This window comes from Pseudorca crassidens, chromosome 3, assembly GCF_039906515.1.
Source record: "Pseudorca crassidens isolate mPseCra1 chromosome 3, mPseCra1.hap1, whole genome shotgun sequence".
Lineage (NCBI taxonomy): Eukaryota > Metazoa > Chordata > Mammalia > Artiodactyla > Delphinidae > Pseudorca > Pseudorca crassidens.
Window position 1 is genome coordinate 117,385,547 of NC_090298.1, and position 23,395 is coordinate 117,408,941.

The following is a 23,395-nucleotide window of genomic DNA, read 5'->3' on the forward strand; positions in this document are numbered from 1 at the left end:
GCCGGTGCGGCTCCTGGAACTCCTTCCAACTTTCGCTGAGTTTGGTGCTTCCTCCCGCGAGGGTAGGGCGGGATCATCGGGTTGATTGACGGCCGGCCCGCCCCCGGCTTGACGTTGTCCTGGTGGTGTTGCTGCGGCCGCACGTGGTCAACTGAGTCCGACTCAGACTCGGCTGCGCCCCGCGTCCTCAACACTAGCACCAGCCGTTTGCCTTCCTGCTCGTCCCGCCCGCGCTATGTCCACACCCACCAGCTGCCCGATTCCTGGGGGCAGGGACTGGCTGCCTGACTGCTACAGCACCACGCTGGGGGGCACACTATACACCACTACCCCCGGAGGTCAGCGGCCAGGCCAACGTGTGCGTGTCGCGGGACGTGGGTGGGGAGGTGCGAGCCTGGACTTGCCTGCAGGCCCCTCTGCAGGTTGTAGCTTTGACAGGAGTGAGTGCTTGGAGCCGAAGCCCAGTTCCCTAAATTCTCAAAGTGATGCAACACGGCCTTGTGCCTAGTTTCCGAGTGACTGGGCAGAAATCATCACTATGGCCTGGGTTCTGGGCTCCTTGCTCACCCGGCCCTCCTGACTTTGCCGCCTGGGAGCAGGAGCCGAGGCCCCAACTGTGTGTGGCTTCAGCAGGAAGCAACCGGGTCTTGCAAAGCTGCAAATGCAGGACTTTGGCAGTTGGGGGCAGGAACTTCGGGTCTCTGCGCTGGCTGGCTTGACTACTGGCTGACTGGTGTAGCAGCCTGAGATCATGCCTGCTCAGGGGTTCCTGCCACGGAGGCGAAGGGGAGGGGTGAGAACAGGGTAGGGCCTTTGGAGGACATGATCGGGGCCAAGTTCCTCTAGGCTGAGCTGAGCCTGACAGGACTTGGGAGGGGTCAGGGTAAGAACAGTGTGTCCCTGTATTTCACAGGAGGAACACCGCTCCTCCCTGCAGGATATCAGAGCCCAGGTGGCAGCACCAGCCTTCTTATCTGCTCTTGGCTTCCTCATCCAACTGAGGCTGGAGGGCTAGGCCCTCCCTTGTGAACCAAAGCAATGAAGTTCCAGAGCCAGCAGAGCAGGACAGGAGCCTCCTGAAGTACCTGAGCTCCAAGTTTGGTGCTCCTCCTACAGCCAAGACCTGAAGCTCTCCTAAACTAAAAGCCCCTGCCTAAACCAGCTGGGATGCCCCACTTGCTCTGTGGTGCTTAGACACATCTTGGGTAGGCCCAGGAGACTTTTAAGTGCTGTGAAAGCTAGTCAGCTGAGATCCTGGCTGGGCTGCAGAGCAGTAGCCCTTTAAAAAATGGGAAGATGTGACCCCTTGGTCCCTAAAAGGCCTGTGTCTGGGGTCCCACACAGCTCTGTACCCAAGCTCCTGCCTCTTACCTAGCCCCTACCCCTTGACAGGCACCAGGATCATCTACGACCGAAAGTTCCTGCTGGAGTGCAAGAACTCACCCATTGCCCAGACGCCCCCCCGCTGCCTCCCTCAGATTCCAGGGGTCACAACTCCTCCAACAGCCCCACCCTCCAGGCTCGAGGAGCGGAAGAAGCAGAAGGAGACAGAGGAAGAGATACCTGGTAAGGAAAGCAGACCCTAAAATTAAAAAATGGCTTTGAGCCCAAATGCCCCAGTTAAGTAGAGTGGGGGTTCGATTCTGAGAGGGGCTCCTTCACTGACGCTGAACCTGCAGACCCCAGCCCAGCAACCAGTCCTCCTGCCTTTTCTCTCTCCAGATGACGCACAGTTTGAAATGGACATCTAATCCAGTGAAGGTGACCCTGTGTGTGGAGTAAGAGGAATCCCTCACACTGCTGCTGCTACCTCCTTTTTCTGGGGTATCCAAAGGCCAGCTGGCCTCATCTAATCCAGAAGGGGGTGACATGGTGGTTCTGGGCCTCCCTTAGCTCTGAGGCAGCTAGACCGGGGATAGGAATGGGCAACTTGCCAAGCCCTTAGTTCTACTACTCTTTGGTCTGTAGGCACTCCTCCCAACCCCTGGCCCTTGGCTCAGGCTGAGGCTGGGGCTGGGGGATGGAGAATGTCACTGTCTGACTGCTTAGTAAACATTCAAAGAAATGCCTTGGCTCCAGTGTTCTCCTCAATGCTGATCTTCCCATCTCAGCCATAAAGCTAAGGGTCCCAGCAAACCTGGTTAGGATCAGAGGTCCCAGGTTCCTTCCCAGCTCCCACTGGGCCCACTTCCAGCAGCACTTAGAGCCTGAGGCAGGCTTTGGGGGCAGGCCATAGGAGCTGTCAAACCATAAACAGCAATAGCCTGACCCCTGCCAAGGGCTGTTCCAGCCTTTCCAGGAAGCAGCTTCCTGGAATCAGGCCTCTCTACCAGTCCCTCCTTAGCTTTTCCAAAGCAGGAGAAAAGAGGCACTGCCCCAGCCTATAGCCTTCTTTTGTCTCTCCCCATACCTTTTCTGCCTCCCACCTGTAAGTACCAACCATATTCCAACACTGGAAACCTGTACTCTCCCTTTTCACAGCATGATATGAGCCTCCTGGCCCCTTCCACCTGGTTCTGTTGTCCTCAAAGCATTAGAAGACCTTAGGACCCAAACAGAGGCAGAAGCTTATTTGGTGAGTCAGATAAAGAGTCATAATCCTACTCTCCCCATCCCCTGAAAAAAAAAAAATCATGATCCCATATGTCAGCAATCTGGTCTTTTTCACCTTCAATTTATACAGCTAGGTTCTAATCTCTGTAGCACTTGCATACCTCAAGGGTGATGCAGTGCAAATAGGTCAGTCTCCTTTTTTTGAGGGAAAAAAATCTTCCCATGCTATTTGAGCCTCTGTTCCCATACTGAAACAAATCATCCAAACACAGGGTTACTCAGCCCAGCAAGGGATGTATGTTTCTGTCTAATTTGGGTGAAAGTGGCAGGCAGTAATCTGCTCACGCCTAGCAAGGCCATTCATGATGAACAGAGGAAGAACAGAGGTGTGCACGGTGCACAGCGAGCAAGGCAGTTAAGAACACCAGAGGGAACCAGTCTGGCATAGGAAGGGTTCATCTCTCCTACCCAGGTCCCACCACATTGAGATGTTTTATTGAAATGCATATGGTATGGGTAACAAGTGGCCTCCCTGTGGTCCAGGAGGGACCTCTTCCCCCAGAGATGGGTCAGGCCAAACACCCCAACGGGGCAGACAGTCTCCCAAGTGGTAAAAGGGAGCCAAGTTAGGGAAGGCCTCCCATGCCAAGGCATAAGAGATGGTGTGAGGTGAGGCTGGGGAACCCATAGGATTAAGGATCATGTTGGATGCCTGGCATGGTCTGGTTCTGCTCAGCTGTGGCTACAGATTTCTCTTCATTGGCCTCCTCCTCTGAAGACAGACTCCTCTTTTCTGCAATTAATCTTTTAACTCCCACCATCCACTGACTGACCTCAGTCACATGGTCAACCATGAGTGAGCGGTGGATGTCATCTGCTGCATCCCACTGGTGGCTTGAAAGCTCTGAGGAGAGAGAGGGGCTGAGCAAGAAACCTGGAGCAAAAAACATAGCTGCAACTCCTCCCCTCCCAACCAGTCAAAATCTCAGCACCTAGTCCAACTTGGACAACCATGGCAGGATGAGGGACTTGGGCTATACCAAGGGACCCAGCCACACCTTGCACCAGCAGAGCCATCCTCTTCTTTACAGGCATTGACAGCTTCCCTCCAGCCCACTGTTCCTGCAGCAGAGCCAGGCGTCGGCTGATGTCATCACATACCTGCTTCTGAGAGACAGAAGCCCCCTCCAAGTCAGTGCTGCCAGCCCAACAGGGGCAGGGAAAGGAGCACCACATAGGAAGCACCTGCTTTGTCTGGCCCAGGAACTTTACACTCTAATCTTAGAGTTATGGTTCTTTACGCAAAGATTAGAGGCCCCACTAAGAATCTGATGAAATCTATGGATCTCCTCTCAAGAAAAATGCATTATGGCTAGAATTTTTAAATTTCTGGAGTTTCTCATATGCTCAGAAATTAATTCTATAGTGCTGCTTTACAAATAAGGAAACTAAGGACCAAAGAGGTGAAGATCACTCTGCTACTTTTTTTTTTTATAAACTTATTTATTTTTGGCTGCATTGGGTCTTCGTTGCTGTGCATGGGCTTCTCATTGTGGTGGCTTCTCTTGTTGCAGAGCACGGGCTCTAGAGCGCAGGCTCAGTAGTTGTGGTGCACGGGCTTAGTTGCTCTGCAGCATGTGGGATCTTCCCGGACCAGGGCTTGAACCCATGTCCCCTGCATTGGCAGGTGGATTCTTAACCACTGTGTCATCAGGGAAGCCCCTCTGCTACTTTCAAGACTCCTCAGATCCCTTGCCTCCAGAGAACTTAGGAAACATTATCAATAAAAAAAGGGGTTGTTGTTGGGGTTTTTTTCCCCTCCCTAAGCATAATATCAGCAGGGTCTATTCTCAATGGCCTAGAGGTATGTAGATCAGGCTGTTATTGTCACTAATGGGAGCTGAATTCAATTCTTGTTCCTATAAGCCTCTTCTGAGGCTTGTGAACCCTCCTAAATCCTGTGTTCATTTTTCTAGGAAGTCCTTAGCAAATTCTGAAGGGGTTCATAACTCAGAAAGGATTAAGAGCCATTGCTTATAGGGTCAGAGGGTCTACCTTTGAGAGTCATACCTGCATCTGGCTGTTGATGGGAGCTTTCACTTACCTTTGTGTGGCCACGGCAATCCTCCAATGCCCGTTCCAAAGGTTTCAGTACATCTTCCAGCAGAATCTCAGACTCAACGACTGGGAAATTTGTGGGCTCCATGCTGGAGGGAGGACAACTCCCCACAAATGGGGGTCTGGAAGCCTTACTTGACAGAGGTGGAGGCCCCATTGGGGGGGCCCCAGGAGATGTCTCTGAGGTGGGGACTGAAAAGGTAAAGCAAGATCAAGCAAACATGGCTTAAATAGGTACAAAGAAATAAAATGGATGATGTGATAAAGAGGAATAGTACAGGGACCTACCTAGCCTGAGTGTTCAAGGAAGGCCTTATAAGATGATATCTAAGTTTATCCCAGCTCACACACTATGTGACATATGGCAAATTACCTTTAACCTCTGAGCTTGGGTTCCTCTTCTGTAAAATGGGGATATTATAGGAATAGTACTTATTTCACAGGGTTGCAATGATGATTAAGTAAGAATATAGGTACAGCTGCTACATTAGTGTGTAGCAAAAAGTGCTCACAAAGTTAAGAACCTGGATGAGATAGATGCAGCCATAAAGAGTTGAAGGAACTATGTACTAGGGCAGAGGTAAGGGAAGGGCCCAAGAGGTGGAAAAAGTCCTGACTTGTTCAAGGAACAGAAACAAGGCCTATGTGGCTGGAAATGATTAACACTGAAGAAAGTAGTATGAGCTTTCACTGGAGAGGTAAGCAGGGGTCCAGACCCTGCAGGGCTTTGGAGGAGTTTAATCTTGAGCCATTACTCCATTAGTGGTAACAGGAAGCCACTGCAGGTTTATAAAAGCAGGGACTGATATCACTAAACTTGTTTTTTATGACGTTCACTCTGTATGGTCTGTGAAAAGTTGATGAGAATAGGTAGAGGAGGGCAGGTTAACAATAGTCCAGGAAAGAGAATGCTGGCATGGACTAGAGTGAAAGAGTAGATGAGGGGAAATGGAGTGGTCTGAGATATATTTAGGAGGAGGCAGAACAGATCTTGATGGAACAGGATGGGGTGAAGGAGAGAGAAGCCAAGGATGACTCTTGGTTTCTGACTTTAATGATGGGATGGTGGAATCACTATGGAAAATGAGAAAACTGGAGGAGAAAATTCAAAAATTACTTTTAGGTATCAATATCCGCATGGATGATAATTCATCTAATTTGGTGTGTCAATTTGACCTTCTCACCTCCAATAACCATTTTTTCTACCCTACCTCAGCCTCCCATCCCCCTCTGCCTTGTTCTCAGCAACAATGACCACCGCTCATACCCTTCCAGCTCAGCTACTCAGATTTTTGAGGTGCATTAAACTCACTCCCTTTAAATTCATAGCTACGGATTTTAAAAGTCATCCAACATTGCCTGGAAATCATATACTTTGCCTCATTTTTCCACTCTTCAGAACAACTATTTTCACATCTTATCTCCTCTAAACTTTTCTACCTTCTTTTATTTTCCTTTCCCTGCTGTCTCTGTACTTCTGACCCTACCTCATATTTCACTGAGAAAATAAAGGTCATTGAACAGGAACACTCTCATCTTCTCACCACCAGTTCTACTAACCCACTTGCATCTGTGGCTGCTTTCCTTTCTCCTCTAATAGATGAAAGGTTCCTGTTCCTATCAGAGGCCATCTCTCCAGCTGTACTCTGCATCCCCTCCTCTCTTGCCTCCTCTAGGCTTCCCTCCTGCAGTTATCCCTTTTCTCCTGTGCCATCAGTTCTCCCTCTCTACTAAAACATCCCATCAGCATACAGAACCATCCCTTACCTCACGCTGCATCCTCAGGCACTGGCCTATTTCTCATCTCTGCTTTACAGGAGAATTTCTTCAGTGAGCTGACTACAGTTTCTCTCTACTTTTCACATTCTCTCCTCAGCCCATTCCTGCTGGGTTTCTGCTCTCATCACTCCTGACTGCTTTTGTTAGGGTCAGTAGTGATTGCTATGTTTGTCAAATCAAGTAGTCCCTTTTCTTCATTTTATTTAACCTCTCAGCAGCATTCATCAGGGTTGAATCAAGATTTTAATCTCTCCCAGAGTAAATTTTACTTTCTTCTTACTTCTTTTACTCTTTCTCAATCTCATTTGCTAATTCCTTCCCTATTCAACCTTGAAATGCTAGAGCACCTTAGGGCTCTGTCTTGGATCCTCTTTAGGCCTCTATCCACACACACTCTTTATTCAAGCCCATGACATCAAATACCATCCATGTGACAGTGGCACATTTCTGTAATTCTGGCCTAGACCTCTCCCCAGAGTAGCAGCCCAAATTTAACATGGCCAAGACAGAAAGCTTGCTTTTTTCCTCACCCACCAAAACCCAGTTATCCCATATCAATGAACAACACCATCCAGTTCCTCAAGTGAAAAAATGTGTGTTAAATTGCTTCTTCCTTCACCTCACCTACTACACCTACTCATTCCTGACTTTCTCCATAACATATGCTATATCCATCCAATTCCTACCACCTCTAGTACTCCCACCCTTGTCCAAATCATCATTACATCTTACCTACGTTAGCAAAATAGCCTCTGAATTTATCTTTCCACTTCTTCCCTAAAATCTATTTTCCACACAGTAGACACAGTAATCTTTTTAAAGATATAAGTCAGTGTTTCTCAACCTGGGGAGATTTTGCCCCCAGGACAAGTGTCTGGAGACACTTTTGGCTATCACAACTGGGTGGGTGCTACTGACATCTAGTGAGTAGAGGCCAGGGATGCTGCAGACATCTTACAATGTATGGGACAGTCTCTCACAAAAAAGAATTATCTGGCCCAAAATGCCATTAGTGCTAAGGTTAAGAAACTCTGATTTATATTATAACTCTGCAATGTTACGGGTGTGGATAAGAGGAGTGAAAAGAGCTGAATCTGAGCTCCCTTTTCAGGGCCACAGATCCACCTATTGGCACGGGAAATGCTCAGGGGGAAAGGATGCCCTCCTCTACTTTAAATTTTTCAATGGCTTCCGCTTTACGTAGATTAAAATACAAACTCCTTATCCTGGTTTACAAAAACCCACTATGATCTGGCCCCCTGCCTACTTCTCAGATCTTAATCTCTATCCCTAGCCCACTGTGCTCTAGTCATCAGATATTCCTTCAGTCTCTGAATTTGCCAAACTTATCTCAGGGCTCCTGCAGTAGCTGTTTCCAATGCCCTGAATACTCTTGCACCTGATCTTTGTGTGGCTAGCTTTTAATCATTCAGATTTCAGCTTAAGTGTCAGCCCCTCGGATACCTTAGTTACCCAGTCACTCTCACATCACCCTGTTTTATTTCTCTGCAAAGCCCTTACCACCATTTCATCTATCTCCAAAGCGATAGTGTGGACTCCAAGAAAACAAAACTTTTTGTCTTGTTCACTGCTGTTTAGTTTGCCTTCAAACACAGTAGATGCTCAGTAGATGATACTGATTAAGTGAATAACACGTTAAGTCTGAGATGCTTATCATACAGTCAAGTGACGAGGAAGAACAGACAAATGGGTATACCACGATGGGGTTCTGAGAAAAGATCCAGGTTGGAAATAGGATTTGAAAATAATTTGGGAATTAAAAACTATATTAAAAACCGTAGGTCTGGATGAGATCACCTAGGGCGAAAGCCCAGAGAGATTCTTTTGAGACCAACGTACCAATTATTTACCTGGGCAACAGGTAAGAGGCTCGGAAAAGGGCCAGAACTGGCCCCCTTTCTGGGGCTCCAACCTCTCTCCTCAGGAAGTCCTCAGAGAGCAAAAAAGGCCCATGGTACAAGCTTATTCCTGGCACCGCCCATTCTCGGCGGGTCACGGCGCACAGGGCCCCCACGCACCTCTGGGGGATCCATCCTGGGGAGCGGCGACCCTCTTGGTGAGCGGCGTGCGCTTGGGTCCGCCAGCCTGGGTCTGCAGCCCGTATGAGAATTGCGGCGGATCGTTCCAGCCGCGCTCCTTGTTGCCTGCGAAGGTGAGAGGACGTGTGACGCGAGCCTGGGGGCGACAGAGGGTCCGCACCCCGCGCGGTAACCGCCCCCAGCCTGGACCGGCGGTAGACCCAGCGCCCCAGCCCACCCGCCGCGCTCACCCGGTTTCACGTACAGCCCCGCCATCTCCACTTCCGCACGGCCAGCGGGGCATCACGTCACTTCCGGGGCGGCCGCACCCGAGCCTGCTGGGGCACGCCCCCGGCAGGGCCGGTTGCCTGGAGCCCTCCAGGTTGGACAGTTCAGAAACGCTGGGAATCGCCGTCGAGGCCCTGCTCCAACTCCCTAAGGAGCTCTAAATCTATTCCAGCTAATAACGCACGGGGTCCTAACTACATGGTACCAAGTGGGGCTGTTTTCCAGGAGGTGGCGCTCTAGGAGCCCAAGTGGGTTCCCTCTCTCCAAATCTCACAGTTGCTCTCAGGAGCAAGTTTAAACCACCAGAAGCTCATGCCCCACACATGCCCCCACTGTGATCTAGCCAGGTGGACTTCCAGAACCTCTGTCCACTTCCCTGAACGTTTACACTCTCTCGGCTGGAATGTATTTATTAGGAAGCCTAGCACACTTAAAGTACCTCAGACCAGGTACTTCAGGTGTCTCACCTGAGCTCCCACAACCTTCTGAGATTTCCTAGTTGTACTATATATTATCTTCAGTGCTGTTTATTTGACTCTTGTTTGACAGTCTCAGAAGGTGGAACTCCTATTTTATTATACCTCCAGTGCCGACCTTAGTGCCTAGTGCCTATATATTCATAAAAATATATTTCTTAAATGAAGTCATTTTTCCAACACTCCCATGCCCTTATGTGACTACCTGCAGCCACCGACACCAAGCACAGATGCAGACACTCATCTCATACAGGTTGTTAACTCCCAACCCAGTCCCAGGCCCAATATACTCACATCCGGTGAGGTCACTGAGGGATTTTTATTTGTACCGATTTTGCTATAAAGTGTTGCTGAGGTAGAGCCAACTGTCCAGGGCTGGACAGGGGCAAGGAACACAGGGACCCAGGGAGAGGAGAGCCCGGGGCCTAGGCTGTGGTACAGGGCCTCTCAATCATCCATATAAACAATAAATTGGGCAATAAATAGAGGGTGGGCAAGGGTCAGTGGGGAAAGCAGAGAAGGCTCCAAGGGGCGAGAGGCTGCAGGTCCCTGGGGAATGAAGGGGTACAGAGTCGGGCATGGACCCAGAACCTCCTTCCCCAGTCCTCCCCGATTAATTTAGGGCATGTGGAGCAGAGAGGGTTTCAGCCGGAAGGCATCAAGAAAAGAGAAGATGCCCCGCTTTCGAGGGGCTGCCCCTGCACCCCCAACCCCTCCTTTGAGCAGGGGGAGGGGCAGGGGACCTCCAGGGGAGTCCACAGAGCTGGTCCGCTTGAGTCGTAGGCGGGCACGGGCCTGGGCACCCCAGGCCTTGCCTCGAGCCGCAGAGGCCACAAGACACTTCTGGTACTGAACCTAGGGAGAAGGGGAATGTGAGGATCCACTTCCTTTCTGCCCCGGACCCCCTGAAAGCTCCTGCAGGACAGGGACACGGCGGCCAAGGCTTCAGTAGGAAATGAAGCTGGTAGTCTGCCACATTTGGAGCCCCTACAGCATTCACAGGTAGCTCAATAACAAAAGCCTAAAACTTCACATTCACTGAGCATTTAAGGAGAGCTTGACACTGTGTTAAATTCTTTATATATATAATCTAATCGAGCTAGTTATTTATCGGGTGTTAAAATCACCATTTTGCAAATGAGGAAGTGAGATTCAGAGAGAATACATGACTTGCCCAAGGTCACATAATCAGAAATTGATAGAATTGGAATTCAAAACTAGTTCTGATTGCACGGCCTGTGCTCTTATCCATACCTACCACTATGCTAACTCTCCTCCATCTCTCATTGCAGTGGACTGGACCCTGGCAAAGTGGACTCCCTAGTCAAAGGGATGTTCTACAACCCAGTCCCAATGCAACTGCTCTGCTCCTCTCTCATTTGAACTCAACAGGGTTCTAAATAGTCTTCTCACTTCTCTTGTGTCTTCCAAATCTTCTACCCATACTATAGCTTTAGTGATCTTCAAAATTCACAAACTTGACTTCACTGTCCTGCTCAAAACCTTTCAATGGCTCAAAGTGCCTCAAGATAAAACAAATTCATCACCCTACCCTGTAAGTCCATGACCTGGATTCTGCCATTCTTTCTGCCCCTATCTCTCACTCCATCTCCCCCTGCACTCCAGATACACTAGATTCTTACACATACTCTAATCCACTGACATCCCTCTCACCTTCACAGCTGGGGTTCCCTGTACTTGGCACATGTCCTGTCCCATTCCCCTTCACCTGGATAACTTCCCTCCTTGGACCTTCAACTCTCAGTTTTCTATCACCTCTTTCAGGTAGCCTTCTTGAACCTCCAAAGGGGCCATATCCTCCATCATCCTGTGGTGTACAACTTCTTTCTGGCCTGTCTCTGCTCTAACCTAAGTGTTCTGTGAGGGCAAAGGCTATGCCCTCTAAACCACTGAATTCCCAGGGTCCAGTATGGTTGAGTTCCGGCAAGCACTCGTATTTGAGTGAATAAGTGAACTGAACTGAGTGCAAGTGTCCCATACTCAAATGCCCACAGATAACCAGAAAACAATTTAAATGAGAGAAAACAGGAAAGACAATGCTCACCCTTCAAGGCACAGCCCTTACACAATTCCAGCTAAATGCTGAAATGTATACGTGTGGACCCAAGTGCCAGAGCTTCTGATATTTTACAAAAAACACAAATGGCAATTATTATGTGAAATGTCCTGGCCTTTAAATATTGGCAACTAATTAAAGCCTATTAAAAACAGCATGAGGGTCAAATAAAATACTGCTGAACCACAGTCAGCCCTGGCATGGCTGGTTTGTGATCTCTGGAGAGGCTGCCGATCCTGAACCCCAGTCACCCGTACAGAGCAGCTGCAGGGCAATCCCACCCACCCATTCCCACCCCTAACTCACCATGCAAGCAGCCTGCACAGCTTCGGAGAGTCCCCCTGCATGGGGCTGGCACCAGAAGGCCGCACACTGGAAGCTCTGACGGCCCAGGTCGGCAATGAGGCCAAAGGTGTGTGGGTCACGACCAACACCAATAAAGGTCACGAGGCGCACAGGGCACTGCCACAGTGGCTCCTCCTCTGCACCAGCCTCTGCCTGCCCAAATCAGGCCTAGTCACTAGGGGGCCAGGTACTAGCTGGACCCACTGAGCACTTCCAGTAGCAAGCAATAACCCCTTGGCATCCCCACCCACCCCTCCACACCCCCAACTTCACCTTCTTCTGGCTGGTACCTGAATGGGATGTGCAGTCATGAGAGAGTCAGATATGCTGAGCATGGCAGGGACCCAGGCGTCCCGGTCCCCATGGGTGGTGAGGGTACCAATGGCCGCGTTCATCACGTCCATGCCTGGGGGGGGACAAGCCCACCATGGTGTCTCCCAGGCGTAAAGAAGGATCTGCAGGGAGTGTCTAGGCCCCTCTCACTGACTTAGGATTCAGAGAGATGGGAACAGAATAGCTGCAGCCAGGTTTAGACTCCTGAGTTGAGAAGGGTGGTACATCCCAGGCTATAGAGGGCCATGGGAGCACTCTTAGAAATGTGATAGCTCCTTCCTTTCCCACCTTCCTCTTCTCTTATGGAGCCCACCCCCTCCAGCCCACTCAGTCCTCACCCATGGCTTTGGTGACTGGCAGGGTCCCCATGTACAGTGCCTCGTACTTCTGAGCAGCCTGGCTCACCGCATCCAGTAGCTCCACTGAAATATATACACCAAGTTGGCCTGGGTACTCTCTCAGAGACCCCTTTCTCCACGCTTCTAAGGGAACTGGAACTAGCAGGAAAAAGGCCATGGATGTTCCTCCAATTTAGAGTTTGGGATCCCTGGGACAAGGATACCTCAGAAGTTCTCTATCTCCAGAGAAGTACTAAATAACCAGAACCCCCTTCCCATCTTTCACCAAAGTAGCCTGTTGTTGCAGTGCAGCCCTTCCCTCCCCATACCTTGTCGAGGCAGGTCTTCAGGGGAGATGGGGTCTAGTGAGCAGCAAGGGGAATCACCATTGACCCCTACTCGCTCTGACAAGATCTGAAACACAATGCAGCCAGCATGAGGTGTAGGGAGGGGGAAGTGAGGTAAGGGAGCCAATACCACCCTAACCCAACCACCTTAGCAGCTTCAGACCCAGCTCCATACCCACATTCCCTGCCCCACTCTGGCCCTTACCTGGGCACAGAGCCCGTGTAGGGCACTGGCAATGGCCTTGGCAGGGACGTCACAGCGAAACACATGGCACTTGAGCATACAGCTGTCTTTGTCACCCGCCACAAAAGCGAAGTCCCTGGCAGGGTCAGAGATGGGGCTAGGGCAGGGCCAGGGATGGAGCTGGGGTAGAGGCTAGGTAGGGACAGGGGCCTGTAGTGCCTGCAGGAGGCTAGAAAGTCAGGGTTATGGCAGGGATGGAACAAGGAGATCAGGGCTGGGGCTCTAGGCACCTGGCTGTCACTCACCTGTCACTGTTCCAGAAGCATGTGGGAGCACAGGAGAGAATCAGCCCAGCCTCTCAGGCTCTCCCCCATCCGTCCCTGCTGAGCTGGGCCCACCCTCCCCAACCAGGGCTGGACCAGGCAGGGGAGGCAGAGCTTGGGTACATGTCAGAGGACCTGTGTCCAGGGGTTCAAGTACAGGGGGTCAGCATCAGCGGGGATCACAGCCTGCCAGGGGGAGGGAGGAGCAACTCTCACTTCGAGGGATGTAGGGGTCCTCACCGGCCCTTGGAGCTGCCCACACCCCATACACGAATGTGCACCAGAGGCTGGCGGTGGATCAGACTGTGGTCCAGGGGATTCACCAGGCTCATCACATCCTTCTTCAGGATCATCAGCATGTTCTGGCCCTGCCAAGGAGAGGTCAGCCCGGAGCTCAGATGAAGGTGGTTGCCATGAGGAACAGGCAATTCAGGGACAACCACCACTGCTGGATGCTGGGCTGAACCCCTTAAAGGGTCAGCCAGCTTACCTCGCCCCAGGTACCATCCGGGGGCTGGCTCTGGCTACGAGTCTGGGCCAGCTGCTGGATGCAGTTATTGACTGCAATACTGCTCTTCCCTGGTACCAGGTCCTCTTCAGGTACTTCTACCCAGCCCAGAGAGCGGACTGCGAAGCACTGATGGGTTGAGGAAAAGGACACGAGGACCCTGAGTAAGTAGAGGTGAAGTAGGGTGGGAGGTGCCACAGGCTCCACATATATAAACCCTCTGAGACCTCCCTTCAGCCTTGATTACCTCTGCTCAGCCCAGTCTCACCCCTGACCTTTCCCTTGGGACCCTCCCCAATGCCCTGGACTGGCCCTCAGGCCCAAATCACTACCTTAGCCCCTGGCTCCATTCTCTGGATGTAGGATTCTTCACCATACCAGGACAGAGAATTACTGGAATAGAGCAGAGCTCGTAAGAGGACCACAATTCCTACAGAAGGGACAATGGTGAGGACCAGACTACTCGATGGGCACAAGATGTGGGATAAGACCCAGAATATAGTGTCCCAAATATAAAGTCAGAGTGAGACAAGGCCCAGGACATATTACATAAATGTAACATAAAGCATGGCTTAGAATTTGAGGGAAAATTCAACACACAGGACACAGAATAAAACAAACATGGAACAGGGTCCAAGATCTGGACCAGCGCCCCAAATCAGGACAAGAAGACCCTAGAACACAGGATAGGAACCTCCGTGGACAGAACCTAGGGTAGTGACCAAGGCCTAGAACATGAGAGGTCAGGACCCAGAATACATAAAACAACATGTAACAAAAAACAGCTTGGAACAAGGAACAAAACTCAAAACACTGGGAGAGTCAACAATATGGGACAGAGCCAAGAACACATAACAAAACCCTAAACATGGGACACAGTCCAGAACCTGTGCTGGAAAGCGGACTGTGGGTCCAGCTGCATCTTTGAGTGCCATGGAACCCCAAGCCTTTCATTTTTGCCTGGCCTATCCCTGTTACCTCCGGTCCAGTGAGCTCTCCAGGCTGGAGAAGGATCTCCCCTTGGGGGGCCGAAGTCCCCAAATTCCCTCCGTCTTCTGTAGAGAGGGGGCTAGGTCAGTGTGGCAGTAGGCTTAGATCCACACATGAGCTCAGGCCCCCTCTTCACACGCCACCTACCGTGCCTGGGTCCTCTGCATCTCCTGACTCCCAGGTTGGGCGCTGCCACTGGGTGCTACCGCTGGGTACATGCCAATAATAAGTACCTGCAGCATCGCGGATCTTCCTCCAGCCAGGGGGCAAACCTGGCTCCCCCTCCAGACTCTGGTCCCCCCACAAGTCATCTACAGGAACGTGAGATTGGAGAAGGAAGGCATATATGTGCGCTCAGAATAACACTTTGTCATAACCCTTCCTCCAACCCAAAAGGCACAACTTAGCGCTGAAGGTTCAGCCTGAGGGTCCAGGCTTCCAACCTTGGATACTGCAGTGCAAAGATCGGGGTTCATTTGTTCCCTGGTCCTCACTCCGAGACGTACGCCCCTCCCTGTCTTTGAGGCTGAGGTAGCCTTTCGCGCTCCCTCGTCCCCCCTCAGCTCCCGATCCTCCCATCGGGACCCTCTGTGCACACCATCGCAGTTGACCAGAATGATGGCCAGCATGTAATCCTTGCCCAGCATAGCCCTGGTCGCGTCCCCAGCTCGCCTCCGGAGCTGCTGCGCCTACAAGTCCAGCCTCTGCGCTGGAATCGGCCTGGCCAGCTGGCGCCGCACAAATACGGGGCGGGGCAGGGGCCGGGTCCTGGGGCGGGAAAGGACCCGCCTGAGCAGCGCCTCCTGTCGAAAGGTGGCGCGTGAAAACAGCCGTCCTGATCCCCCAGTTGCCGCGCGTTGGCGTGCGAAGGTCTGGAGGAGGAGCAAGGTCCGCGGCGCGCACGCTGACATCATAGCTCAATTGTGAGCTCATCAAGCGGCGGAAGATCCGCCAGGCGAACTTGCGCGGAGCGCACACGCGCACGAGTGAGATCATGGCATTTAGGTGGTCTACGCGCGCGCACACGCAGCCTGGGTCTCAAAGGGAGAGGTCACGTGGGAGTATCTGCGAAAAGAAGACCTTCAGGAAAGCGTCTCCACCCGTTCCAGAAATGCCCCGGAAGTGCCTGCGCCCTCAGTAAAGATGGCAGTAGCATTTGCCAGGAGGGAGGCGGTGCTGCGCCTGCGCAACAAGCTCGGCAGGGAAGATGGCGGATGACAAGGTGAGCGAACAGGAACGTTGTCTGCAGTCCGGGGTGGGCTTCACACCTTTTTAGTCCTGGGGAGAGGCGACAGATGGGGAGGGCTCCTGGGTGGGGGGTGCCCCTTGCTTCTCCTGGGAGCGGACTTTTACTCCTCTCGACTGCCTCAATAATGGGAAATGGAGTGGCGGAGCATTGCGCAAGGCAAGCGGAACCGGGAATCCCCCAGGTGTCACCCCAACCCCCAACCCCGGACCATGATGATCCTTAGTTACTTGCAGACAGTCCTCGCTCTTCTCTGTTCTCTAGCCACCGAAATTTCCCTTCCAGAGACAGGAAGTTTCCAACAACACAGACACACCCGCATTCGAACACATTCCTTGGGCACACTAATTTCGTCGGTATGTGCGACCAAAATCCTGAATTCATTTACCCACACCCTTGCAGACAGCCACGTTCCCTCCCCCCGCACCAAACCCCAGCTCATCCAGTCACACATTCAGTTTGGGATGGGTTTGGGGAGGAAGAGGGAGAAGCCTAGGCAGAAATCAGGTTTACCCCCAAATTGTCCAAGGAACTGCCTCACCGTTAGTCTGGAAGTTCAGCACAGTCTGGAAGTTTCAACCACAGATGCCATATCTGGCCCCCTCCCAGGCCCCCGTGTGAATTCTTTACTTTTCAATGCCTTTCTTCCTTTACCACTATCATCTCAGGAAGGTTTTATAGGAAGGGGTTTCTTAGGCTCACTGCCTCCTGCCCCCAGCCTCTGATAGACTTGAGCAGGGGATGGGGCTGGGTCAACCTTCTGGAGCCAACCTCTCTTTTGTCCTAGGATTCTCTGCCCAAGCTTAAGGACCTGGCATTTCTCAAGAACCAGCTGGAGCGCCTGCAGCAACGTGTGGAAGACGAAGTCAACAGTGGTGTAGACCAGGTAAAGGTGCACCTGCCCCCTGCCTCCTGCTTAGGCTTCATTGGCCAATATGCTTTTGAGTGGGTGGTAGAGATTTATTCAGCAAATGGTTGGTTATTGAGGGCCTATTCTCTGTGTCACCAAGGAAAGTGTCCCTGAGAAAATGGCCTTTGAACTGGGATCTTAAGTAGGGGTTAACTGGGTGAAGGGGGAAGGAGGGAACATTCCCGGCAGATGGAACAGCAGAGGCAAAGCCCTTGTGGTCGGAGGTAGCATGATGAACATGCGAGGTGAAAACAGTTCAGTTTGGCTGCAGTAGTGGGGGAGCATGCTAGGATATGAGACTGGAGAAGCAAGCAGGGGTCAGATTCCTCAGGGACATCTCTCTCAGTGGGATTCTGTGGTTAGAGCCTTCTAACCTCAGGGTTCTGACATTGTGTGATCATGACTCCTAGGTTCTTTTTCTGCCCAGGACCTTGAAAAAATCTTTGGTGAGCATACTATGGTTTTCCAGAGTAAGGAGGAGCAGGTAGTGGAACATGCTAAGCCCAGCTTGAGTAGCTCCTGGGCAGAGAAGGGGAGAGCCTGGCTGAATTTTCTCCTGCATTTTCCTCCACAGGATGGCTCGCTCTTGTCCTCTCCATTCCTCAAGGGCTTCCTGGCTGGCTATGTGGTGGCCAAACTGAGGGCGTCAGCAGTATTAGGCTTTGCCGTGGGCACCTGCACTGGCATATATGCAGCTCAGGCGTATGCTGTGCCCAATGTGGAGAAGACATTGAGGGACTATCTTCAATCACTGCGCAAGGGGCCCGACTAGCTCTGGATCCCATGGGGGAGGCAGGATGAGCAGCTGGGGCCTGCAGGTGGAGACCTTTCAACCACAGATGCCATATCTGGCCTCCCCGGCTTTCACCCATTTGCTGTCTCCAGCTTTCCTGCCGCCTTCCTGCAGAGGCTGGACAGTGGCTCATCAGCCAGCACCCTGGACTCCTCGCCTCCATAACCCCATGGCATTGGCCCCAAGACAGTGGCTTCTAGAACTACCAGCCCCTTCCTCTTCTAGCCCTTACTGTGGAGTTTGCAGCTGACTCTTGATTCTCAGTATTCTCTCTGGCGATGTACCAAGGCTCCTCTCCCCTCGGAGCCAGCTCCATAACTTGATTTTCCCCGAACGTGTCACAATCCCCACTGACCCCCCCTTGCTAGCTACACAGGCCACCCAGGGTCTAGTTTGGGCATGAGTGTAGAGGACGGGGGTGTGCCAGGCCTGGGCCATCCCAGGCAGGCCCGCTGGACCCTGATGCTACTCCTGTCCACTGCCATGTACGGAGCCCATGCCCCATTGCTGGCACTGTGCCACGTGGATGGCCGTGTGCCCTTCCGACCGTCTTCGGCTGTATTGCTGACTGAACTGACCAAGCTGCTGCTGTGCGCCTTCTCCCTCCTGGTGGGCTGGCAAGCATGGCCCCAGCAGACCCCACCCTGGCGCCAGGCCGCCCCGTTCGCACTATCAGCCCTGCTCTACGGCGCCAGCAACAACCTGGTGATCTACCTTCAACGTTACATGGACCCCAGCACCTACCAGGTGCTGAGCAATCTCAAGATTGGAAGCACAGCCCTGTTCTACTGCCTCTGCCTCCGACACCGCCTCTCTGCACGCCAGGGCTTAGCACTGCTGCTGCTCATGGCAGCAGGAGCCTGCTATGCAGCTGGTGGCCTGCAGGACCCTGGGAACACCCTTCCTGGGCCCCCTTCCGCAGCTGCTGCAGGCCCCATGCCCCTGCATATCAGTCCACTGGGACTGCTGCTTCTCATTCTGTACTGCCTCATCTCAGGCTTGTCTTCCGTGTACACAGAGCTGCTCATGAAGCGACAGCGGCTGCCCCTGGCACTTCAGAACCTCTTCCTCTACACTTTCGGTGTGCTCCTGAACCTAGGTCTGCATGCAGGTGGCGGCCCCGGCCCAGGCCTCCTGGAGGGTTTCTCAGGATGGGCAGCACTTGTAGTGCTGAGCCAGGCACTAAATGGGCTGCTCATGTCAGCTGTCATGAAGCACGGCAGCAGCATCACACGCCTCTTCGTTGTGTCCTGCTCGCTAGTGGTCAACGCTGTGCTCTCAGCAGCCCTGCTGCAGCTTCAGCTCACAGCTGCCTTCTTCCTGGCCACGCTGCTCATTGGCCTGGCTGTGCGCCTGTACTATGGCAGTCGCTAGCCCCTCACCACCTCCACCCTGATTCCTGACCTGTAGATTGGGCACCACCATCGGAGCCACCTCCCAGTGCTGACCCCTCCCCTCAGCAGCCCTGTAACAAGTGCCTTGCGAGAAAAGCTGGGGAAGTGCGAGCAGCCATGTCAGTCTCTGGAGGTAGGTGGATGGAGGGTTGAAGCCTGGGTTTGGTTAAGGAAACTCTTACACCCCCAGAAGTTCTTCCTGACTAAGAAATTAGGGGAGCATCAGTTCATGGGCCTGAGAAATGATACTGTGCCTGATGGGAGGAGGTGCCCTGCCTCAGCCTGCATGAATGCAGTTTCTTAAAGTGGGGTGTGGGCAGCAGTTGGCTTTCCTTGCCTACTGTGGTCACCCCAGCAGACCCACTGCCCCCAGGCCTGGTGCTTGCTGCTGCAGCCCAGCCATGGTGCATGACTCCCCCATAACATGCTCACCCCCCACTGTCATGTAGGAAAGCCCAGTTGCTGCAGATTATACGCCCATCACCCAGGCCTCTGCCATGCTCCCCTAGCTGCAGCAGCACCTGGAAATAATGCCCCCACTCTCTCCTTATCCCGCCTTTGTTCTGGAAACCTCAGAGAGGACTGGGGCTTGACTCATCTCAGGGATGTTGTCCCTGGGCCCTGGCTTAAGCCTACACTCCTGACCTCTCTGCTCACTCTAAGGGCTCTCTCATAGCCCACTGCCCCCTCTATAGCTTCTAGGAGGTACCATCTTTCCCACTCTGAGTCCTGCCCTTTCCTAGCAGTGTCCCGGCTCCCAACAGCCTAGGGAAACTCTACACAGAGTGACCTGGGACCAGGCACAGGGAAACTTGTATAGCTCAATCAGTGTCTGTATAAGCAATAAGGTCTTAATAAAGTGCTCTGGGGTATAGGTGGTTTCTACAGTTGGCCATAATTGTCCTGTGTCTTCTGTGTTGCATAGCTCCTCTCAAACATAATTTCATTCCTCTGGTGCCCTGAGTATCTTAATCCTGGGGTGACTTATTGACTAAGAGAAGAGGCTGTTTTCTCCCAGCTGTTGCTAACAGCATTGTTTCCTTTGAGAATTCCATGGAGCCGAGACTATTTTCTGTCACGGAGCTTTGGAAGTTTCTCTGAAGCATAAAACTTGGGCCCTGGAGAATTTGGAAGGAGTCTTGGGAATAGAAAGTGTTGGGCCCAGCAAGGCAAACTGTAGACTGTAGGCTAGAGAGCTCTTAGGAGTCAAGGTGGTCTCGTTTCTCGTCTCCTCTGGATCCCTCACTGATATTCCTGCCTGTCGTCTCTTCTCATAACCAGAGGAATGTCAGGCCCTGCTCCCGTGGTAGAATACCTGGTAAGCTTGTGGGGAAAAAAAAAGAGAAATCCCAGTCCTGCTGAAGCAGAATCTTAGGGAGTGAGGTTTGGGAATTTTTTTTCTTTATTCTTTTTTTTTTTTTTTTTTTTTCCTTTTCAGTAAGCTTCCTAGGTGATTCTGATGCACACTGCAACTTGTGAACTACTATTTCTGGCAGTGTAGAACTATAGCCAACCAGGCTTGAGTTTTAATTCTGGCTCTGTCACCTATTGGCTGACTGTCCTTGAACAATTACTTAACCTCTCTTAGCTTTAGTTGGCTTATCTCTGAAATTGGGGGGGGGGGGGTGTCAGATGATACCTACTACTATAAAGGGGACTGGAAATGACTAAATCAAATAAGGGATGTTAGTGTGCTCAGCAGGTACTGGCACAATGAGACCTAGTTAGTGGTGTTATTAATTATCCATAATGAAGGTTAGCTTGGCTGTTGTGTCCCAACTCCTCTCCCTTCTAGGACCTTTACGAATGAGGAGAGAGGAGACTGCCCCTGAAGGATTCCTGATCCCCACATTTCTCCTCAGGGCGGGGATCCGGCATGCCTGCGCCCAGCCTAGTCTGCTGAAGTCGCTGGCTCTGGGCTTGGAGCTCCTGGTTCTGCGTGGCCAGGTTGATGGTGTCTTGCAGGATGCCAGCCAGCAGGCTACGATAGTGATGCTCTGTGGCCATGGCCTGTTCCTCCCACAGCCCCCGCCAGGCTCGGAATACCTGTGCGCAGATTCAGAGATCCCCATCAGTCAGCCAGCCTTGGAACCAGTTCAAGGCCTGCCCTCTGTCCTCACTGACCTGCAGCACGTGGGACGTCCAAGCCCGGCAGCCTGCACGTGCAGGTCATAGAGGGCTGTCAGGTCCTGCTCCGCAGTGTCCCGTTCTGCCTGAAGGGCCTCCAGCTGGAGTCTCAGCCCTGTCCACTCCCGGTGCCACCTCTGCCTCTCCTCGGAAACCTTCAGTGATAATACGTACCATTTGTTGAGCGCAGCCTGTGTGCCAGGCTCTGCTCTACTTTATATTATTATTTCGTTTTATCTAATGATAACCTTTGAGGTAATTGCTATTTTACAGATTTGGAAACAGTGGGTCAGAGAAGTGACCTAACTTGACCAAATTCACATGGCTAGTGAGGGACAGAACTGAGATGACACATGCATTTCAGTAGTTCACCGTCATCTTTGGGGTAAAGTCCAAATCCAGAGGCGTGGCACACGGTGTCTTTAGCCTTGACTCTGACCAGGCTCCAGCCAGATGGACAGTTGGCAACACCCAGAACCTACTTTGCCATTGCTTCCGTCTGGACTTTTGCTCATACAGGATTCTCTCCCAAGAGCATGTCTCCCACCTTCCCCTGATCTGACCTCCGTGCACACAAGTTTTGTTTCTTGTTTAAACAAGATCTGTTTACTTAGTGCCTCCATGTGGTGAGCACAAACTGCCCTGTGGATCTGAGTCTAGTGAATTTCTCTGGCTAATTTGTTTGTCCTTAAAGTCTCAGGTTAGATGTCATCTTCTCTGCTCCACTCCAGCCTGGGCCAGGTACACCTGTTTTTTCCCACAAGTCACTAGCTCCCTCATTTACAGCACTTAGCACTGAGAATTGCATCGTCTATCCCCCACAAAGCTGTGAGGGCCATGAGAGAGGTTGTGGTCCAGTCTGCTGTGATTGATGCTAGATCCCAGCACAGTACCTGGCCAGGTTAAAAGGAGCCTCAAGGGACTTCCCTGCTGGTCCAGTGGTAAAGAATCCGCCTTGCAATGCAGGGGATGCAGGTTTGATCCCTGGTCTAGGAACTAAGATCCTACATGCTGTGGCACAATTAAGCCCACGTGCCACAACTACTGAGCTCGTGTGCCTCAACTAGAGAGCTGCGTGCCGCAAACTACAGAGCCCACGTGCCCTGGAGCCCCCACGCCACAAACAGAGAAGAGAAAAACTCACACACCACAACTAGAGAGAAGCCCAAGTGCCACAACGAAAGATCCCACATGCCTCAACGGAGATCCCCCGTGCCACAACTAAGACCTGACTCAGCAAAAAAAAAAAAAGTAGGAGCCTCAAGTCCCCTACTTGACCTTCCTCACCTCTTCAGCCACCAGGCCTTTGATGTGGACCCCTGCCACCACTTCTTCCTCCTGTTGCAAATGGTTCAGTTCCTCTTGGATCCAAATTTGGTGCTGTTCTCGCAGTCTCTGCCTCTGCGCCTGAGCCAGGAAGAACTGCAGGGCCACATCCGGGGCCTGCTGGGCCTAGGTGGCATCATTCTAGGCTCAGCCAGAAGCCCATGTGTGTACACAGCCTTGGGACACAGGGCCCAACTTTTCCAACAGATCGCCATTACCAGGGCAGCTCCTAGAATTACATCCAGGAGACTAGCTGGCCTGAAAGAGCCTGTGGCCTGGACAGAGACTCAGAGGCCGTGAAGGAAGAGGAGAGGTATTGATTCTGCCAGTAGGTGCCATGGAGGCCCTAGGGAGCCCATGCCCCTAAACCAACCCAGTAGGAAAACAGCCCCTTCCCATGCCCCTCCCTGAGGGTTACAGTAACCCTTCAGGCCCTTTATTTGCCAAAAGCTCCATATTTCTCCCTGATGTTAGGGCAAGGTAAGCAGGACACATATTATCAGGACTCTGCGACTCTACTCCCCAACAGCTTCCAGTTGTTCTGGGGTACATGAGGTGTTACCTGTTCCTCAGAGTCCCTGAGAGGGTGCATTTGGTGGAGATCAGGTCCTATAGATGCTGTTCTTCCTGCCACTGGAGGAAAATGCAGTTAAGCACACCAAAGGTGGAGAAGACCTCCAGCTCCACCCCAAGCACCAGCCTCACCTTGAGGCTCTTCCTGGAGGCCTGGGCTGGGGCTTGCTGTTGAACCTGTGACCTGCTGAGAATATATTACGAATGAGAATTCTATTACCTTTTTTCCCAGGACAGTGTTGGTTTTGAAGTCAGATCAGGGTCCCAGCCCCTCGTTTTCTTAGCAGTTTGACCTCAGGCAGGTGGATAGTCTTCTGAGTCTCCATTT

The 23,395-nt window shown here is 52.0% G+C and overlaps 5 protein-coding genes and 1 long non-coding RNA gene across 17 annotated transcripts in view; 3 read left to right on the plus strand and 3 right to left on the minus strand.

Annotated features, from left to right (window-relative positions):
• The window catches only part of ANKHD1 (ankyrin repeat and KH domain containing 1), a 123,479-nt gene extending 119,417 nt beyond the window's left edge, over positions 1-4,062 (plus strand). For 6 of the 7 annotated variants that reach the window (XM_067731956.1, XM_067731950.1, XM_067731957.1 and 3 more), the window contains 2 exons: positions 1,393-1,566; positions 1,723-2,065. In XM_067731956.1, coding sequence (XP_067588057.1) covers positions 1,393-1,566; position 1,723 — 175 coding nt within the window. In that variant the 3' untranslated portion in view covers positions 1,724-2,065. Of the gene's footprint in view, positions 1-1,392; positions 1,567-1,722; positions 2,066-2,481 lie in introns of those variants that run through there. The other variant, XR_010942141.1, reaches the window with a different exon arrangement.
• Positions 3,027-8,899, minus strand: SRA1 (steroid receptor RNA activator 1). The gene is made up of 5 exons (XM_067731996.1): positions 8,741-8,899; positions 8,490-8,615; positions 4,658-4,863; positions 3,612-3,720; positions 3,027-3,457 (listed from the first exon to the last, which is right to left on the minus strand). The coding sequence occupies exons 1-5, from the start codon at positions 8,763-8,765 to the stop codon at positions 3,246-3,248; spliced, it is 678 nt and encodes a 225-aa protein (XP_067588097.1). The 5' UTR covers positions 8,766-8,899; the 3' UTR covers positions 3,027-3,245.
• Positions 8,900-9,553: 654 nt separating this feature from the next.
• APBB3 (amyloid beta precursor protein binding family B member 3) lies at positions 9,554-15,677 on the minus strand. Of its 6 annotated transcripts, XM_067731985.1 has the most exons (13): positions 15,297-15,657; positions 14,846-15,009; positions 14,687-14,763; positions 14,041-14,101; positions 13,691-13,837; positions 13,441-13,568; positions 13,183-13,188; positions 12,899-13,013; positions 12,676-12,760; positions 12,347-12,430; positions 11,966-12,081; positions 11,637-11,828; positions 9,554-10,108 (listed from the first exon to the last, which is right to left on the minus strand). In XM_067731985.1, exons 1-13 carry the CDS (start codon positions 15,343-15,345, stop codon positions 9,872-9,874), a joined length of 1,461 nt encoding a protein of 486 aa, XP_067588086.1. In that variant the 5' UTR covers positions 15,346-15,657; the 3' UTR covers positions 9,554-9,871. The 6 variants fall into 6 exon arrangements, with proteins under 6 accessions (XP_067588086.1, XP_067588090.1, XP_067588087.1 ...); XM_067731989.1 differs by lacking the exon at positions 11,637-11,828 and having other exon boundaries at positions 15,297-15,672; XM_067731986.1 differs by lacking the exon at positions 13,183-13,188 and having other exon boundaries at positions 15,297-15,642.
• A 121-nt stretch (positions 15,678-15,798) lies between these two features.
• Positions 15,799-17,626, plus strand: LOC137221776 (SLC35A4 upstream open reading frame protein). The gene is made up of 3 exons (XM_067731999.1): positions 15,799-15,920; positions 16,732-16,830; positions 17,429-17,626. The coding sequence occupies exons 1-3, from the start codon at positions 15,906-15,908 to the stop codon at positions 17,624-17,626; spliced, it is 312 nt and encodes a 103-aa protein (XP_067588100.1). The 5' UTR covers positions 15,799-15,905.
• Positions 17,627-18,044: 418 nt separating this feature from the next.
• On the plus strand, positions 18,045-19,926 carry SLC35A4 (solute carrier family 35 member A4). The gene has a single exon (XM_067731995.1). It carries the CDS (start codon positions 18,047-18,049, stop codon positions 19,019-19,021), a length of 975 nt encoding a protein of 324 aa, XP_067588096.1. The 5' UTR covers positions 18,045-18,046; the 3' UTR covers positions 19,022-19,926.
• Positions 19,927-20,534: 608 nt separating this feature from the next.
• On the minus strand, positions 20,535-22,616 carry LOC137221779 (uncharacterized). The gene is made up of 3 exons (XR_010942144.1): positions 22,456-22,616; positions 21,166-21,323; positions 20,535-21,087 (listed from the first exon to the last, which is right to left on the minus strand). It is a non-coding gene; the product is annotated as an uncharacterized lncRNA (long non-coding RNA).
• Between the last annotated feature and the right edge of the window lie 779 nt (positions 22,617-23,395).

What these genes read in the sequence shown, in the direction of transcription:
- SRA1 (XM_067731996.1), bottom strand. Translation starts at nt 8,765, where the DNA reads ATGGCGGGGCTGTACGTGAAACCGG. An exon ending in GGGGCTGTACGTGAAACCGG is followed by an intron (nt 8,616 to 8,740) that starts GTGAGCGCGGCG and finishes TCACCTTCGCAG; the next exon opens with GCAACAAGGAGCGCGGCTGG. An exon ending in GATGGCTCTGCTGGTGCAAG is followed by an intron (nt 3,458 to 3,611) that starts GTGTGGCTGGGT and finishes CTCTCTCCTCAG; the next exon opens with AGCTTTCAAGCCACCAGTGG.
- APBB3 (XM_067731985.1), bottom strand. Translation starts at nt 15,345, where the DNA reads ATGCTGGGCAAGGATTACATGCTGGCCATCATTCTGGTCAACTGCGAT. An exon ending in ATGCAGAGGACCCAGGCACG is followed by an intron (nt 14,764 to 14,845) that starts GTAGGTGGCGTG and finishes CCCTCTCTACAG; the next exon opens with AAGACGGAGGGAATTTGGGG. An exon ending in CTGTGCAGGCTGCTTGCATG is followed by an intron (nt 10,109 to 11,636) that starts GTGAGTTAGGGG and finishes CCTTCTCCCTAG; the next exon opens with GTTCAGTACCAGAAGTGTCT.
- LOC137221776 (XM_067731999.1), top strand. An exon ending in TCAACAGTGGTGTAGACCAG is followed by an intron (nt 16,831 to 17,428) that starts GTAAAGGTGCAC and finishes TTTCCTCCACAG; the next exon opens with GATGGCTCGCTCTTGTCCTC.
- SLC35A4 (XM_067731995.1), top strand. Translation starts at nt 18,047, where the DNA reads ATGAGTGTAGAGGACGGGGGTGTGCCAGGCCTGGGCCATCCCAGGCAG.